The sequence below is a fragment of the Lutzomyia longipalpis genome, chromosome 1 (assembly GCF_024334085.1).
Source record: "Lutzomyia longipalpis isolate SR_M1_2022 chromosome 1, ASM2433408v1".
Classification (NCBI taxonomy): Eukaryota; Metazoa; Arthropoda; class Insecta; order Diptera; family Psychodidae; genus Lutzomyia; species Lutzomyia longipalpis.
This window is the reverse complement of record NC_074707.1, coordinates 21,062,873-21,078,310: the sequence shown is the minus strand read 5'-3', so window position 1 is coordinate 21,078,310 and position 15,438 is coordinate 21,062,873. Positions and strand designations below refer to the sequence as shown.

Genomic DNA, 15,438 nt, shown 5'->3' with positions numbered 1-15,438 from the left:
AGATGAATCGCTCTGTGGAAAGCGAAAAGTACATCTTGGAACACTTATTTCACCACCCCGAGTATATCGTGAAGGATTAGTGAGTGTCTTTGGATAATAGACGAATTGGGGGCACGTGAGAAGTGCTTGAAAGCAATGGAAGAGGTCACACAAACATCGATAAGGTTTTTGATCAGCTCCTGATGGACACTCCAACAATTTCTGTGCCCAAAAAGTTGAGTTATGAATGCCTCGATGATTCCTTCGAGGAGAAATATCCGGTAAAAAGGAAAATCCCATCGAGAGATTCCCTCTCGGAGAAGAATTGTGAGCAGAGACGTCTCGATGAGTCTCCCAATTCGAGTGTTGGTAGTGCTAACAACTCCGTGACAGCAGCCCCATTGAGCCCGTAGGAAGTGAAAATGATGAACGCGGATCTGATGGTGGCAAAGGCGAATATAACACAACTTCAGGGTGAAGGGGAGCACCAGCATCTCATCCGGAAGAACATGGAGAAGGACTACACGTCCAAGATTGATAGGCTTAAGGATCAAGTGGATATTTTAAGCGAAAATGCCTTGAAGTTGAGAAGCACTTGGCAAGTGTCAAGGAAGATCTCGTACAGTGCATAAATGAGAAGAAGTACGAGAGAATAAAGTACGAGGAGATTGTTCATTCGCTACAGAGGAGGCTAGTAACGGTGGAGGAGAACTTCCGGACAGCGAGTAGTGACTACCATAATGACGTGAGTGATCTCCAACGACAATTGAGTGAGGTTGTGCAGTCAATGACGGGTGTACTGGATATTTGCCCTCAATGAGACACTACTGCAGAAATTGAAGCGTGAAGGAGGAACTTGAAGCGCTTCTCGAGGAGGAGAATAAAGAAACTTGAATTTGAGATCTCTGGCTATTGGGAAATGGAAAGAGGTGTCCACGTTAGCGATGGCACGACTCTCAAAGCAAGTGGATCTTGAGAAGGAGGTTGAGCACCTCAAGACACAGGGGAAGAGTCTCTACGATACCGTGGGAAATAAATTGTTGCTTTAGGAGCAAGTCATCAATCTCAAGAGTCGCCTTGAGAAGAGTGAGGAGAATAACGTTGATGCGATTGATTTGAAAATCCAAATGACGGAACTTGAAAAGGAGCTAAATCAGTGGAAAGCAATTGCAGCGGATCACTGCACACAGAATCTACGGCAGAAAATTGAGGAAAACCTCCACAAGGATGTGATTCTTGTGAGCGAGAGAAATTAGAGTAATACAGAGAGGAAGAGTCTGGAGGTACAGAATCACGATTGCGTACACAGAATGAATCATGGCTGAAGTAATGCGGAGTTTCAGAATTTCGTGAAGAAAAGTCAGGGAATTTGTCAGCGTTTGCAGAAGAGAATGCTCCTGTTGGCCAAGGAGTGTGACTGCTATAAGCAAGTGATTGAAAACTATGAGAAGGATTTAATTATTTCCTGACCCCAGGGAGCCGTGGGTGCAACATCGGAGAATCGGCTGTGATTGCATGTGAATAGGCTGGAGAAATCAGTTGCGGGCTGTAAAGAGATGTGCACAAATCTCGAGAAGGATCTCAATGCGGTCAAAGGAAACCCCGAGGCAACCAGCGTTGGAACGACATGTCTGATAAAAGCACGATGATAGTGAGGCTTCAATGGTGATGCATAGGATTTCCAAGCAGAAGGATCAGCAAAAGGTTCTATTTGCAGGTGACGGGTGGTTGAGTTCCTTCAGGTGACGGTGAGCAGCGTAAAATTGAGTCTAAATGAGACGGATTAGTGGAGAATCCGCAAGAAAGTCAGCGGGTTTCTGAGTCCAAGAATGAAGAACTACAATTGGAACATAAACAGCTAAGTTTGGCAAAATAGAGGTACTGTGAATTTTTATTCTTTTGTAAGTACCGGGTATAAGGTCAAAGAATGGTTATACCGATGAGTTCATGTTTACATTTCCTGAAATGTTTTTGCAATCCCGTGAGTAAGTGAACGCGATCTATTATTGACCCTGAAAAGTCACTTAAAATCGGAAAATATCTGAAAGTCCTTAACATAAGATATTTGAAGACGGTTGTCAGTGTTTAAGTGAATGATAGTGTATGAAATGGGTAGAACTTTTCCATTTCGAGAGTCATTCCCATTCAGGTGAAAATCCCAAGCGTGGATTGTGAGAGTGAGAATGTGATAACTCACAAGAGTGTGTTGAGGAACAGCCTCTCATGGATGTTAAGTTTCGTATGCGAGAAAGATCGCATATGTCTTGACTCCATGAGAATGGTCCGAACAGAAGTTAAGAGCCATCCAGTGTGTTTTTCTACGCACAGTGGTTGACTCTTGTAGGTATTGGGCCTCATGAGTTGAGCTGGTGTGCGTGGAAGAATATCACAGGGATGTTGTGGTGGATACGAGCCACCGATGGCATGAGTGACATGCCAAGTGAAGCATCCAATCCGAAGTGATCATTTACACATAGTGGTTCACCAATGAAGGTTTTGGGCCTCATAGGTTAAAGCTGCTGTGTGTAAAGTATCATAGGGATGCGAGGGTAGAACCGAATCTACCACTGACAGATGTGTTCTGTCTTTCGTAGCACAGAGATGCTAGGGTAGAACCGAATCTACCACTGACAGATGTGTTCTGTCTTTCAGTTCTGGAAGTAGAACTGAGCGCTCATAAAATTGCGGAATTTTCTTATGGTATTCGCGCCTAGTTCTGATTGAGTTCAACGGACCTTGGTACTCGCGGTGTAATGGGTTAAAGGAATGGGCTAGTTGAGCTAAGCTCCTAGCTCGGGTTCCTACTATTCACTGTGAGTTGCCAAGGGACGGCAACAAGATCAGAATGGCCGAATGTAGGAGCGCATTGACCAATTCGAGAAGAGAGCCCTCTCGACGGTCAAATGTAAACCCTCTCCTCTCCCTAAATTCCTCTCTCTCCCATAACGGTGCTGAGGACTGCAGCTCAACTGAGAAAGATCAGTTGGGCTGATGCTGTGAGAGTGAACGCATGCGACCGCACGCTGTGTTCCTCTCCAGCGTGAAAAAGGGCGACAGTCCCAGCCCGTGCGTGCGTGAGTGTTTGTGTGTGTGAGTGTTAATAAATTTGAAAGCTTACACACTTTATATTTCAAGTGACAAAGAACATTTACTCTCCTGAGGCGATTTTCTTTTAACATAGCTGGCAGAATCACGTTTACAGAGAAAATTTATTCTTCCACCAACTTTACCAGCAAATGGCCTAAGGAATGGTTCTGGAATTTACAAGTAAATCGCGGAAGATCATACACGTGGCAAATATTTATTTAAGTTTTTTTTTAAAAGAAGAAATTTTATATATTTATTTTTTTTTAATGTCCCAAGTTAAGGACCATTGAGACTGCGAGAAGACATATTGCAAATTTCCATCCACAAAATATTTATTTTAATTGTGTGTGTATTTTAAGAAATAAAATGTAAAAGTTATTTTCTTTCAAAGAAAACGCTATCAAAAACACATTAAATGTTATCTCTCAGACACAGGTATTCGGCCCCAAGCTGGTCACTGGCACCTACGCAACTCTTTTGATTGATTTTTCTTTTTAAATTTAAAACAGCGTGGTAATTAAAGTAATAATTTTATTATAAATAATCGTGGTTTCTTGTCAACTAAATGCAAAAAATGTAACATTATTTAAAAGTTTCTCGGAATACTGTAATTTATTACGTGTGTACCAAAGAGACCGCATTATTTTATATTCAGAGATGAGTATATTGTAAAGGAATGTCTTAAAATTTGGATTGAATACAGTACACGCGTAAAGATGTGTGGGAGTATACGTACATAATTGTGTCATAAAAAGGAATAAGAGCTCGTAATAATAAAATAAGAATAAAATATACAATTTAAATACAATATAACAATAGATTGTAAACATAACTTATCAATTTACATATCCTAATGTGCCTTAATGTTATTAAATACAATTTTGGGTGAAATGGTTCACAGAACTGTTGCGAAAGATGAGAAAGACGACATTATGATTTTGATGTGTTTTGGAACTTATCAAGATTCTGTGTGTTTATATGCTGAATTTTCAAATGCACTGGCAACTTTTTTGTTTTGCTCCGGAATACATGATTTAGTAGCTCTCTGCTGTTTCTTGGTCTTTGGTGATCTATCGTGTAGCAGCAGAAGGGCAATAGCACCCACAATTCCAAATCCTCCCATAATTGTCATTGGTAGATAAATCTGAATGTGCTCCTTTATTTCAAGAGGTGAATTATGGAGAAAAAAAAAGAATGAGAGATAATTAAAAATTATTAATTTATATTCAACCCCAAAATAGGGGGGCTGGGGTGTAATGTAACATTAAATTAAACATTGTACGTACCATAAGCCATAGGTAGGGTACAACAATTAAAGCCACACCAGCAGCAAAATTTCCCGCTCCCACACCCAAATTCCTCAACATAGTTGGATATTGGTATGCCGTGAAGGTTTGAATGATAGCATTTGTTGCTCCAATTGTGCATTTTCCTGTAAAACACATCATCGTAACATGATTAGCTGAATATATACATAAACTCACCCCCACAGTTGAGCAATATACATATTATTCATCTCACCAGTGAAGGTTTTCATATGAAATTTCAAGTTTATAAACATACACATACAAGCATATTTGCCATGTGCATTTTAAGTGTGCAACATACCTATCATAACTAATGTTATTATCATCCACAAATTGCCATCTGGGACGAAATTTACCATGAGACAGGCTAATCCGGCGACAAGCATGTATATAACTAAATTAATTCGGATTCCTAATTTGAGGACGACGATGATGCTACACAGAATGGCGATACCCTCAACAGCACCCGCTATAATCTAAAAACCACGAAAATATTTTTTTATTTTTTATCCAATTCTGATAATGAGATTTTTTCTCTGGTTGGAATGGATATGTTTAAGGTACTCACTGTATTTGTGTAGATATTTCCACCCAAATTATTCATATGTAGTGTAATGCCAAAGTAGAGAAGGACGAGGGAAAACCAAATCACCGTCATCAAAAGTGTGGTCCTGCGGAATTTCCCCCTGAATAGGTCCAATATTGAAACCGTAGCATCCACATCGGGAGGTGAAATCAGCAATTTCTCATAGTTATCCGGGAGGGTGATCCTATTCCGGGCAGCAATTCGATTGATAATCTCTTTGAGTTCTTCCATTCGACCTCTGGCGAGCAACCACCTTGGGGATTCAGGGATATTGAACCTATTTTTTTTGGTCCAAACCCACAAGAGAATAAAATTTTTCAACAAAAAGTCTTTTATGAGGAAAAGCATATTTTTTCCTTACCAAAGCAAAAGCAACAGGAAGCATGGTGTGGTACCAATAAGTTGAATAGTCCTCCAATCACGGGCCCCATAGGCAATTCCCGCAATTATCATGTATGCAATTGAGAGTGGCAAGAGATTGAGAATCCCAATGATTGTGCGATACTTCCCAGACACCAATTCCACCACCAGGACAAAACTGACGACCAAAACAGCCATTGATGTTACACCACTTATAAATCTCAGAACCATAAAGGTGGGCAATGATGACGCGAAGGCGAGCAAAATTCCTGCAAAATCAATTAGAAAGGTGAATTTTTAATTAGAAAATTCGTGGTTGAAAGAGAAGTTTGTGTTGCGTGACAGGAATGGGGTTCCTTGCGTGGGTGAAAAATATTCATAATCCTATTTTAGCACCAGAGACAATACTCTGAAAATCATAACTGATTGATTTGAGATGGTGAAAGGGGCGAAAAGTTGTTGTAGAATTTTGTAGAATTTCTAATACATAAGCTGTAACTCTTAATATTTTATTAAAAAAATTCTATAACATTTTAGAGAAAAAAAATCTTTTTTTTATTAATTTCAAAGTTGTCCAAAATATAATAAAAATAAATTATTCTAAACAACGCGGATAGTATTGGAGACACAGAGACACTAAAAACATCTTTTTTTGATAAATCCTACGAATTTTACAAAAAAAGTAATCTAAAACTTGGCACGTTTCTTATTTATTTGAATTCTCACATCATTGTGGAATACCAACTTCTTCATAGCGTCTACGCGTTATCTGAAGCTTTTTGCCGGTATGTAGGCAAATTGATTGAATTAATAAGAAAACCGTTAATTAAATTTTGAATTTGGTTTTCCTAATTTCTTAACCACATTCACGATTCGGGGAGATTTCTTTTACTTTTCCCCAATTAAACTAATACCACGATAATCCTTCTTTTCTTCAACTTTCACGTAGCCCACCTAGAGGAACTTTTTCCTTTTTGTGATACTAAATGAATCATAATTTCTTTCTTAAGGCAAGACCCAAAGGTACTTCAGCAGAGAATGCGAGGTGCTTGAGTGAGATTTGGGAAAGGAAAGAACTTTTCGCTGTTAGTTGAACGATCAATTGGGGGTGATTGAGGTCGAGAGGGATGAAGAAGTTGTCGTGTGTGTGATAAGAGGGTGGGTAGAGGCGTTGTGTGGTAGAGAGATGTACGAGAGATTTTTGTGCCTTCCGCCCAATTCAAATCAATTGGATGTCGTGTGTGCTTTTGTATCCTATCAGCAACCAAGGTGAACAAGGAAGATTTTCTCTTGTGTGACTATTATGATGTTTGTAATATAAGAACCAATGAACGTTTTCCGCTTAGTCAGTTACAAGAAGAAAGTGGTAAAGATAAAAACGACAAATAGGTGGAGTATTGTATCTTGTACCAAATATTTTCTTACAGACCAACATGCACGCATATGTAAAAAAAATCGGAAGTAGATTGACATAGACAGGTTGGGCAGTAGATTTATAGATTGATTTGCTATACTCACTTAATGATTGACTGTTTGTTTCTTTCAATCTCAAGGTGTGTGATTTATTCCATCTAAATTAGTATTGATATTGATCGTATTTTGCTATTATATTGTGAACCAATATATAATACGTTGGATTAATGAGATAAGACACTTGCAAAGACTTATTGTAATGTCTATAATCCTGCACATTCAAAGCCACAACTAATCCATTATTTAGACCACAAAAGTTAATTTAGAGGTGTCAAATTATTAATTTCAATTGTGACCAATTATCTGCCACAATTGAGCTATCTAATTAAATTACACTGTACAACTAATATATTGTTTTCATGTTGATTAATAAATATTTAGGTATTTAGCTTTTCTATAAAATTAATATCAAATTAAAATAAAAATATATTTAAAACTTTTGAAGATTCCAAATGTTCTCTAATTATTAAGGGTGCAGTATCCACACCTTTTGAAAGTTATAATCCATAGTTGCATAGTGAACAACTTAAAAAAAATCGTTTTATCAATTCAAGTTAAAGGAAGTAATTTTATTTTATATATACCAGACTTTTCTTGATCTAAACTTTTATCACAAAGACACTGTCCTACCGTCTTAAATCAGAATAAACAAAAAAAAATTATCAGGTGATAAAACAGCGATAATGACCAGAAATTCCCATACTTACTAATCTATTTAGGTCATTGAATTGACAAGAAATTAAAAATATAATAATTTTCTTGAAGGAAATTATTTTTTTAAAAATTAAAGATTTCCCACATTTTTATGTCTCAATAAATTACAGCAATTTAGCTTTATTTGGCTTTGATTTAACAATTTGATGCATTTTTGTCATACTTGCGTAGGTATTTTATAACATTTTGCAAAGATATTTAAAGAAAGAAAAAAAGCCTTCATTCTATCTGTTTTCCGTATTGTCACTGCCAAGGTGAATAACAGTGCGACCCAATATTCATTGCTTTCATTAACAGTGGTATTTGTAATTTTCCGTGCCATAGGGTTTTATATAATGTAAGCTTTAACAGAGTAATGAGAATGTAGTTCAATGTCACGGTTTAAGTTTGTGGATTTAATTGGGTGCAATAAATTTTTCATTGGACGTTATCACCTGAAAATGAGCATCAGAGTATAGACGCAATCGCTCTCGATTAATTTAATTTTTTCTAACCTTATAGAGTTCATTTTCCACAAAGTTGCAAAATTATATCGTTGAAGAAGCAAATCTCATTGAGAAACGTAATCATTAAATCTTTCAATTAAATACTTTTATTAAATATTTTGTTTGCGAGATGAAAATCTCATGCAATATGGAAATATGTTTTTTTTTAAGATGAGTTTCATTTTGTGAGAGTTTTCTTATACTCAGCAGTTTCAATAGGAAATTCCATGGTGGAAAAAATATCCGCTAAAGGAAAAACTTTTTCTTCTGGCCTAGATTACATTGAGATATGAATACTTTTCTATGTTAGCCATAACAGAAAGGTAAACCAAATGTAATAGAGATATTTTTCATATTAACAAAACCCCCTTTCCTTGCCATAACAGGATTGCGCGGGTGTATGGTGAAGCAGGAAAAGCTGAAAAAGCAATTGATTGTATGTCTAGGCAAGATATGAAGATGTTTTGGGAAAAGAAGAAAAAAATATGTTAATGTACTGCCAGACTGCAAAACGCTTTGAAGCTTTTGATGGAAAGGGATCTATTCACATTCGTTGATGTATATATTGTACATGTACATGTATCTTTCTATTACTCTGTGTGCTGTAAATATTTATCCACCGAGAGAAGGTCCTTCGGAAGGGATATCTCAACATGAATATATACCCATTTTACTGAAAGGAAGTGAATTGTCGCGGAATATTGAGAGATTTTATTAATCTCTACCCCATCTCTGTAGCCTATTATGTAGCGACTTTAACTATAAAGGTCATCTTAAAAAATGATCAAATAAAAAAAACTCCAAATTCAAACTTACCGATACAGCATTGAACTGTAGCGAAGGACATTAATGTAGTCCTTCGGCCGAATTGGTCTGAAATCCAACCGCTGCACACACTTCCGACTGCTGCTCCTGCCAAGAAGCACATTTCCACAACACTCACCATGCTGGCGCGGTTGCACACAAGTTGCCATTCCGAGATGACCGTCTTTCCAATCAATTCCATGTCATAGTCGAAGGATTTGCAGGTTGTCAGTGTTTCGTTTAATGCATCACTGAGAATTGTTGTGAAATTCTCTATTGAAATTTCATGGTAGTTGACATCAACGATGCTACAGGGGCCACTGGGTTGGGTGTAGTTGCGCCAAATTGCTAAAGGGATGGATTTGAGGTGGTCAGGAGCTGCACACCAAAAATCTTTAGAGGCGCCCTAAATGAAAACCCAAAAAAAAATATTGAAAATTTTACAATATTAAAGTCAAAACTATAGGTATATTTTTTAAAAGAATCTATCATTTATTTAAAACCAATTTATTGGTTTTAATTTAATTGAAATTGCTAAAGAAGAAGAAAATGTTAAGCCAATAACACGGCTGATTCTTGCATAATGCGATTAAAATACCGAAGCATCAATTAGAATTGTGTAATACCAATTTCATCACTCAAACTGTGAGAATTTTTTTTAAAATTTGCTGTATAACAAGATTAGAAGATTGCCATAAAGAAAATCTATTTGATTTTTCGGAATGTTTTCACCCTATGCTGTTCTTATGTTTATCCCATTTATGCGAAGATATCAATCTACTATATAGCGTGGGAAATCGATATACATTTTGCGGCAGGAGAAGACATTCTTCCGTGAATTGTTGGTTTGTGCTTGTGTGTCAAAGCAACATCATGTGTATAAGGAGATGTACTTCCCGGGAAAGGATGCGGAGATAAATCCTTCTCAATTTATGCTCCATACAGGGTACACAGACAGATAAACTCCAGGATCATGACATCCCAACCATATGTGTTCAGTATAGTGGAATGGAGTTGTGGAAGAATTTGCGGAATGATGCAAAAACGACTTTGCAGTGTGTATTCAATTTGTGAGAGCTTTGCTTTTTGTGGTTCATTTCCACGAGGAGTTTATCACAAAAAAATGTGGGGAGGTTCTCTTTCGTTGGTATACAAAATAGTGCTTTCTGAGGAAAAATTCTTAACACTTTTATGTCCTCTCAATGCTCTCAAGTATTGATTCACATTGAATTATTTTCTTGAGAGATAAGTATGTATATATAAGAAAAGCTCAGAAAAGGGCGACTAACTTTTTTATTGTTAAAGTGACTGCAGTATAAATAAAATGTATGGAAATTGACAAGAATGTTATAAGCTCTCACAGCGGGTATTCATTGTATCCACCTATATACGCAAATAGAAATTATATTGTGTGGTTTGCAGGAAAATAAACAGAAGCAGTGGGGAATTAAATTAAACTATACCTACTAGACTTCTCATGATTCTGCAATATACAATACATTGCGATGTTCTATGGTGAAGGGAAATTGTGGAGCTTTTAGCTTTTTTTTTTATTTCCATCCTTTACCGATTGACTGAAATTTATAGCTTAGCGTCTTTCGCAATTCAGCAGAGAGAACAAGCGCGCTTTCTATATTTTTTTCGAATTCTTAATTAGAAAAGAATGTACAGTGCACTTGTCTGAAATGGATACATCGAAGGACACAGGCAAGCTCAAGTAACGAAATCGTGGCGCTAGATGCCTCTAAAACAGCACAATTTAATAATATACCATCGCGCTGTGTTGTCCATTAAAGAAATATGCAAATAAGTTAATTGATTTATGTGTGATAATATGCTAAACAAATACGTATTGTCACGTATGAAGTGTTTTAAAAAATACTTTTTAAACGTTAATTAGCTCTTAATTGACGTTTTTTTACATTTCAATTTATACTTTGTATGAAAAATTGTCATTTTGAAACTGTGGAAGAGTAAAAATATTAATTTTTCTCTCTCAAATGAATTGCGGAAAAATGGCCATATCGCTACAATCGTCACGTGAAGGTACTTGTATGTTTTTAGTCGTTTTTTTTTAGATAAGGGAAGTGTTTTCCTTATTTTTATTTTTATCTCTCATAAAAAGGTATATGTCCGAATGGACACTATTAACCTTTGATTGGTGAACAACCTTCATTCACCACATTGCATATCCATCAATATTCTCAGCATAAAGTTCCAATATCAAGTTCAGAATGTATAAAGCTCATGCCGCACTGCCTGCTGGAGAACGTAAATTATATCTGTTCCGTCCGGTAAAAGCTACACACAGCAGCTTTTGCACGTTAAGAATGAAGTACCTGTATATATACGTTTGAGGGAAGGAGAAGGTTGACCGCAGGAGAGTTTATTGATCTATTTTAGAGGAATGAAAATCAGTCACTTAATTATTGTGTGGTAGATTGAAAGTAGGAAATAGTACGATGCTGAATATTTCTGGGCCATGGACGAACAGTATCCGATATTGAGGAGTGAGAGTTCAAAGCATCACTAGCAGCAGCACTATTGTGGGAAGTCACGATTTAATTTAAAATTGGAGACAATACATCGTGAGACGATGACTTGAGACATGCTACCCATATTGTTGGTACACCAAAAGCGTACGACGCATCCTTGACTCATAAAAATGCAAAAATTGTGAAAAAAAAGTTCAAATTCAAACTCTTCCACTCATTTTTTGCCATATTAGTCATATCTCACCTGACATTGCACTTTGAAATTTTCAAATCTTCAATAAATAAAATATTTTGGGGGAATGCATTGCGGTCAGTCGTTAGCTTTTTTTTGCCAAGGATCTCACCGGAGGATTTTCCACATGGAAATCCATCACTCTCACTCATGGTTAATTGAGCAATTTAATGCCGTTTACATTTCAAAGTATCTCATAAATAGTTTGTTTATTAATAGAAAAATTCTTGAGATTATTGTCGCCTTCGACACCTTGTCTAAGATCTGCTATTGTAAAATATTCATTATACAAAGAGTGAATTAATTAGAGCAAATTCTGCGCAATAATCTTCTTTTTGCATTGGCCCTGTGTTGAAATTTCACCGTGTTCTTGCATCAGGAGGAAAATGTTGCCATCATAGAGTAATTGCTAATTATTAAAAAGCATGCATAAGCAATTCGCGATATTTAAATTCCTTCATTGATACTCAAGAGATTGCAATGAGTTTCTTGTGACGTTGTGTGGACAAGAAAAGTGTTATTTACATCTAAATAGAATTCATCCATTGCAACATTGATGCCGTGAAAAATTAACGGATAACGCAACTTACCTCAGTGTGAGACCATTGCCTAATTTATTGTCTCATTTCCTTTTTTACCTTAAAGTTTTGTATTGTATTTAGTTCATGAATTTCATGTCGCGATGGTTGTGCATGAAAATGCATTTAAGTAACATTTGTTAATGAAAAAGAATTAAAATTTCAAGTTAGATCGTTTTATGTTGAGAAAATTGAATTAATGTCTTTGGGATTTAGAAAAATTAGCGAAGATTAGGCATTATTATTTATTTTATATACACTGGAAATGTCAATTAATTTCATAATTACATTTTATGTACTTACATAATCTGTTTCAAATATTTTAAGCAACATAAGGGCTTGTATTCAAATGATAGTATATTTCAACAAATTGGCTATTTGAGGATTTTCTTTTGCCACAGATCCGTCTTGTATAGTGGTGTGTTTGAGTATTCCCACCTACACGCAATTACAATCATGAAGTAAAAGATTGTAGGTTTGGATATGTCGAGGAAAATTGTCTAATATAATTAGCTAATCACCAGATTTAATCGCGAGTTTTCTGCTTTCGTCACATGTTGTTTTTCTTGAAAACTTCTCTTTTTTCTTTACTTTATTTTTTCCGGGAAAATTAAAGAAAGAGACACTGTTTTTTATGACCGAACTTGAACTCAAAGACATTTAATTTTGATGTTTTTACATAATCTGTATGGGGTTAGCCGAATATTTATGAATGAATTATGAAAAAAAAAAAGAATTTTCCGGTGTAACATGAATTAGAATTTTATTTTCAATTAAAATATTTAATTTAAAAAAAATCTCACGGGTTTTTAAGAATTAGGGTCATCATCTCACATCTAAACGGATGCAATGAAAAAACTTTTATTCTTTTATTTACTTTCTTACAATTAAAAAAAATCTTATTTCTTTTAGAAACATTTAGAAAAATAAAAAAATTTTTGCAAATTTTGCGTAATTTCTTTATTATTGCGATTTTTCACAGAAAATTACATATTTCCTTCCCCGTTGTTTCCTCTAAATGAGCCATTTCTTGTGAATAATCGAGATTCTATGATGGCAATTTTAATTAATAACTGCGAATTCAAATTAGTTCCACTGTGAATATTTTCATTTATTGTCTGTTTGGTAATTTATTTTTGCTCTTTTTTTTTCGTCATCACCCACTGACAAAACACAATTGGTTTTTCACTGATTTGTTACCCGTTTTTCCTTCATTTTCCCACATTATGTATATACTTTATCTGTTTTTTTTTCCCAACCCAACACTCATATAGATGGATGCTCTCTGTGTGACCTCTTGTCGCCGTGAGGCAGAAGTCACTGATTTTGCCGGCGTGATTGTAAATTTACAAAAGTTAGCAAGAAAAGGTGGGGGGCATATATTTACCTCAAAGACAAATGAAAAGAGGTGAAATGTTGAGGGTAATTGAAAGAGAGATAGAAGAAATGTCCACATCAACTGCCATTTCCCAAAGTGTCCGGTTAAATCGGATATAACATCCGAATTGGAGTCCTCTTCCTTTGTTGGTTCATCACATATTTGAATTTTATGATTTTTCCCATTTTCACATTTTACCCCATCAAGGGCTAAAGCACCAGATGATTTACCACTGGACACTTGAAGATTTCCCGAATTCACCACCATTATTGTTCACTTTCAATTTTCAATATTATTGTCTCTCGAACTGTTTATGCTTTGAATGAATGTGAACGACTGAATCTGTCCGTTGGAGTGATTTTCCTCTTATTTGCCTCAACTAAAAGCGCTTCGGGGCTCTAATGTGACTCTTACCCGCAGCTGGGAGAGCCTTTACAGTTTTTCCAAATGGACACCACGACTTGGCGGCACAAACTGATATGCCTCGGAATCCAGAACACCTCCAGTCTATGTTGTCGGAGGTACGGTTGGCTCGCGCGAAGTGCTTAGAGTGGGATTTTGGCGGCCACTACAATGGAAAAGTGCTCAGAAAAGCATCAGAGACTCACAATTGAGTGAAAATTGCTCTGAGAACATTATCAACACAATTGAGTGAGATATGCAGTGTTGATTGAATCCGTTTTCTTATCTCTCCTGTGTGAGATTACAAAAGTTCTGATTGTGGATTTTTCAATGAAATATTTCGATATTGAAAGGTTTAACGCATGTTTACCTTAAGAATTTCTTAATCCACCAATTTTCCTTCATTCTTGAACATTATAAAATTAATTAAGGCAGACGAAACGAGGATTTGAATTTAGAAAATATTTTAAAATTGCATTATCAGCAAATTTTTTACAAATATCACCGATTCTTCAAATCACAAAACACCCACACCTGCGGACTAACGACTAAACAAGAAAAAATAAATTCTCACTATTCCCAGGCAATTGTTCACTAAATTTTTTAAATCATCAAAGAACATCAATGGATGTTGCTGTTTAGCATACCAAAGAGAGTTAGAAAAAAAAATGAAGATACTTATCTGAATTCAGTGCGAAAATCCATAAAATAAACATTAATGAGTGCCTGTGTGGCGCATAATTCATCGTCGCGATGGCTGAGTTATTAATGTCCTGAATATTTTGTACAATGAATTATTCATTAAAGTTTTAACATTCGATGGAAAACCAATGAGGAGAATCTTGCAAAAATTGCATAGTTTAGAAAAATTGAGGAAAAGTCGCGCATGATGCTCTTTTTCTCTTTTCATTGCATTTATTGCATTTTCTTACGTTGCACGCGAATCAAATTACGTTAGTATAAGTTGATGGCCACAAAATTTATTTTGCTGAACACAAACCATGTCGCATGTTCCAAATGAGCGATTATTTTTTTTGTTTTTTGCAAACTAATTGCTAGAATTAGCAAAAAACATCTTCCAAATTTTATTACTTTTTTTTTGCAAACATTCAAAATGTTCAATTTATGAATTTTTGTCCGGAGAAGTACGCATAGCTGAACAAAAGTATTGCAAGAGTGTACTTTGCGAAATACTAAAGCGGTTGCAAATACTATTTTGTCTAATTATAAACCACAAAAGGGGAAAAATTGTGAAAGAATATACTCACAGGTTGAAATTAATTAATGTTTTCCTTATTTTTTTCTTCTTTCAATTTACAAATTATGCCTTTTTACATTGATTTTGCATGCTTTTTGATCAATGACGACAAAAAGTATCAAGGTAATGTTTATTATATTTTCTTACCTACCTGAGTGCTCAAATAGAACTACCTTTTTGCAAAATTTTGTGCAGAAAATCATAGGTATTTTGAAGTGTACGTGACTGCTCTCATGTCGCGACTTTTCACCTCATTGGTATAACATTAAAATTCCTATGGTGATAATAATTACCTTCTGC

The 15,438-nt window shown here is 35.7% G+C and overlaps 1 protein-coding gene across 1 annotated transcript; it reads right to left on the bottom strand.

Moving 5' to 3' along the window:
- Positions 1–3,580: 3,580 nt before the first annotated feature.
- LOC129796935 (organic cation transporter protein) lies at positions 3,581–14,066 on the bottom strand. Its single transcript, XM_055839086.1, has 7 exons — positions 13,488–14,066; positions 8,808–9,201; positions 5,321–5,588; positions 4,942–5,236; positions 4,675–4,849; positions 4,353–4,498; positions 3,581–4,222 (listed from the first exon to the last, which is right to left on the bottom strand). The coding sequence occupies exons 1-7, from the start codon at positions 13,743–13,745 to the stop codon at positions 4,025–4,027; spliced, it is 1,734 nt and encodes a 577-aa protein (XP_055695061.1). The 5' UTR covers positions 13,746–14,066; the 3' UTR covers positions 3,581–4,024.
- Between the last annotated feature and the right edge of the window lie 1,372 nt (positions 14,067–15,438).

Excerpts from the sequence above, each read along its gene's own strand:
- LOC129796935 (XM_055839086.1), bottom strand. The coding sequence starts at position 13,745 with ATGGTGGTGAATTCGGGAAATCTTCAAGTGTCCAGTGGTAAATCATCT. Across the intron at positions 9,202-13,487 it reads TCTTTTCATTTGTCTTTGAG|GGCGCCTCTAAAGATTTTTG; the intron begins GTAAATATATGC and ends GTTTTCATTTAG. Across the intron at positions 4,850-4,941 it reads GAAATATCTACACAAATACA|ATTATAGCGGGTGCTGTTGA; the intron begins GTGAGTACCTTA and ends CGTGGTTTTTAG.